Genomic DNA, 2130 nt, shown 5'->3' with positions numbered 1-2130 from the left:
CGATTGGAATTTTTTATTGTTAACCCATCGCTAAATTCATTTAGCTACAAAAAGTTTCGATCTCTAACACATGTTTGTTTCAAGTGATATTTCTGAGATTGTTTTAAGTTTATGTTCCATAAAGATAAACTCAAGGCGTACACAGAGCCAGATGTTACCCTGGAATTACAGTGACATTTGTTATCGTTTAACGAAACCTACATTCCAATGAGGAGCTCCAATTTCTTATTCGAGGGCATTTCAAAAACATACATTATCACTGTGTATGCGGTTATTGGGTCTAAAGTCAAAGGGAACAACCATGCAGCTCCAATTTCATTTCATTTCATTTGGCGCGCAAATCCTTCACCAAGGCTTCCATGTTTGCTAAGGAAGATCCACCTTGTTCCCATGCCTTCTTAGCCGCCGCCATCATCTCCTCCGCCTTCGCCCTCACTCTCCTTCCTTCCTCGCTCTCCCCTATTAACGTTTTCACTCCCCTCTCCAAATCCTCCGCCTTCACAAAGTTGCGCTTCGCCCTCTCCACCTTCAGCTGCAGCGCCACCCCCATCTCCTCTGCCATCACCACCGCGTTCAAATGCTGCTCCGAGTACAGCGGCCACCCCAGCATGGGGACCCCGTACCGTAGGCTCTCCAGGATTGAGTTCCACCCGCAGTGCGTCACGAACCCCCCCACCGCCCGGTGAGCTAGTATCTCCACCTGCGGCACCCACGACGGCCATACCATCCCCCTCGTCTTAGTCCGCTCTAGAAATCCCTCCGGCAGCACGTCCTCCAACTTCGCATCCGCCGGCCTCAACGTCCCGAATATCACCTCCTCCGTCGCCACCCGCACCACCCACAAGAACCGGCGCCCGCTACGCTCCAGACCCGCCGCTATCTCCCGCACCTGCTCCGCGCTGAAGCAGCCTCCGGTCCCGAAGCAGAGGAACACCACCGAGCGTGCCGGCTGCCCGTCGAGCCACGCGACGCACTCGTGCTGCCGATCTTTTTCCCCCTCCTCGGGCGAGATCAGCGGGCCGACTGAATACACCGGCGGGGTCCGACGGCCGGGCGTGCAGAGACCCTCTTCCAGCGCCCGCAGCGTCGCCGGCTCAACATCCGTGAATGTGTTGATCACGATGCCTTTAACCTCGGAGTAGCGCCGGCCAAGGTTGAGCAAGCAAGTGTACCTCCCGCTCTTCTTCTTCATGAAGGGCGACGGCAACGAGATCGGCGGGATGGGGCACACGCCCGGCACCCTCACCTCTTCTTCCATTTCCTCGAACTCCACGGGGAACTTCTCCTCGAGGGTTGGGAGATAGAGCATATGAGCGAGGAAGGCGGCGTTGCAGATGAAATTGACATAGCAAGGCACACCGAGTTCGGCTGCGACGTCGATCGTTCCGGTGGCAAATAAGTCGACGATTATACCGGCCAAAGGGGCGTCGCCGGAGCGCAAGAGGTCACGGAGCAGGGATTTGATTTGGTGTCTTTGCTCCCCCATATAAGCGGAGATGAAATCCTCTGCTCCGTCGGCGTCCTTGGGCGGATCGACGGGCTGGAGATGGCGGAAGTCGAGGCCGGAGGCGGCGACGGTGGCGATACAGTGGTCAACGGGTAAGTCAGGGATTGAGGCGATGAGGACGGTGACGGAGAAATGGTAACGGTGGAGGAGTTTGCCCAACTCGACCATGGACTTGATGTGGCCGGGGGCCGGGATCGGGAGGAGCAGCACTCTGGCTGGGGCCATATTCTCGCAGAGTGTTCCAAGACTGCTATTGTTACGCCTGCATGGTATTTTGGTTGTCCTCCAAATTTATAATTAATTTTAAATTGGACTAATAAAATTTTTGTTTAATATTTTCTAAAAATTATGCATAATTGAATGTTCGTTTTTAATATTCTCCGACTAATGCTATATTTGAAGACGATGGAAAAGGGCAAAAAAAATTCTCATATTTGTTTACCTTTAATTGGGGAAGATAAATATATAAGATATAATTTTTTAACTACAAAAAACTGATGTATACCTTATTTGTTAGTTAGGTATATGATATAATTTTATATTTTTATATGGTAGAATTTTATGAATAAAGAAGAGTATATGTGTCAATTTTTTTCCCATCAATTATTTTCCGTTCAATTTTA

At 50.8% G+C, this 2130-nt stretch overlaps 1 protein-coding gene across 1 annotated transcript; it reads right to left on the bottom strand.

The window, feature by feature from the left end:
- Window positions 1-325: 325 nt before the first annotated feature.
- LOC121995455 (anthocyanidin 3-O-glucosyltransferase 2-like) lies at window positions 326-1732 on the bottom strand. The gene has a single exon (XM_042549190.1). The coding sequence runs from the start codon at window positions 1730-1732 to the stop codon at window positions 326-328; it is 1407 nt and encodes a 468-aa protein (XP_042405124.1).
- Window positions 1733-2130: the final 398 nt, after the last annotated feature.

Source organism: Zingiber officinale, chromosome 6A, assembly GCF_018446385.1.
Source record: "Zingiber officinale cultivar Zhangliang chromosome 6A, Zo_v1.1, whole genome shotgun sequence".
In the NCBI taxonomy this organism is placed as follows: Eukaryota; Viridiplantae; Streptophyta; class Magnoliopsida; order Zingiberales; family Zingiberaceae; genus Zingiber; species Zingiber officinale.
Note: the sequence above shows the minus strand (reverse complement) of the source record. Positions and strands in the feature narration are given on the sequence as shown.

What these genes read in the sequence shown, in the direction of transcription:
- LOC121995455 (XM_042549190.1), bottom strand. Translation starts at nt 1,732, where the DNA reads ATGGCCCCAGCCAGAGTGCTGCTCCTCCCGATCCCGGCCCCCGGCCAC.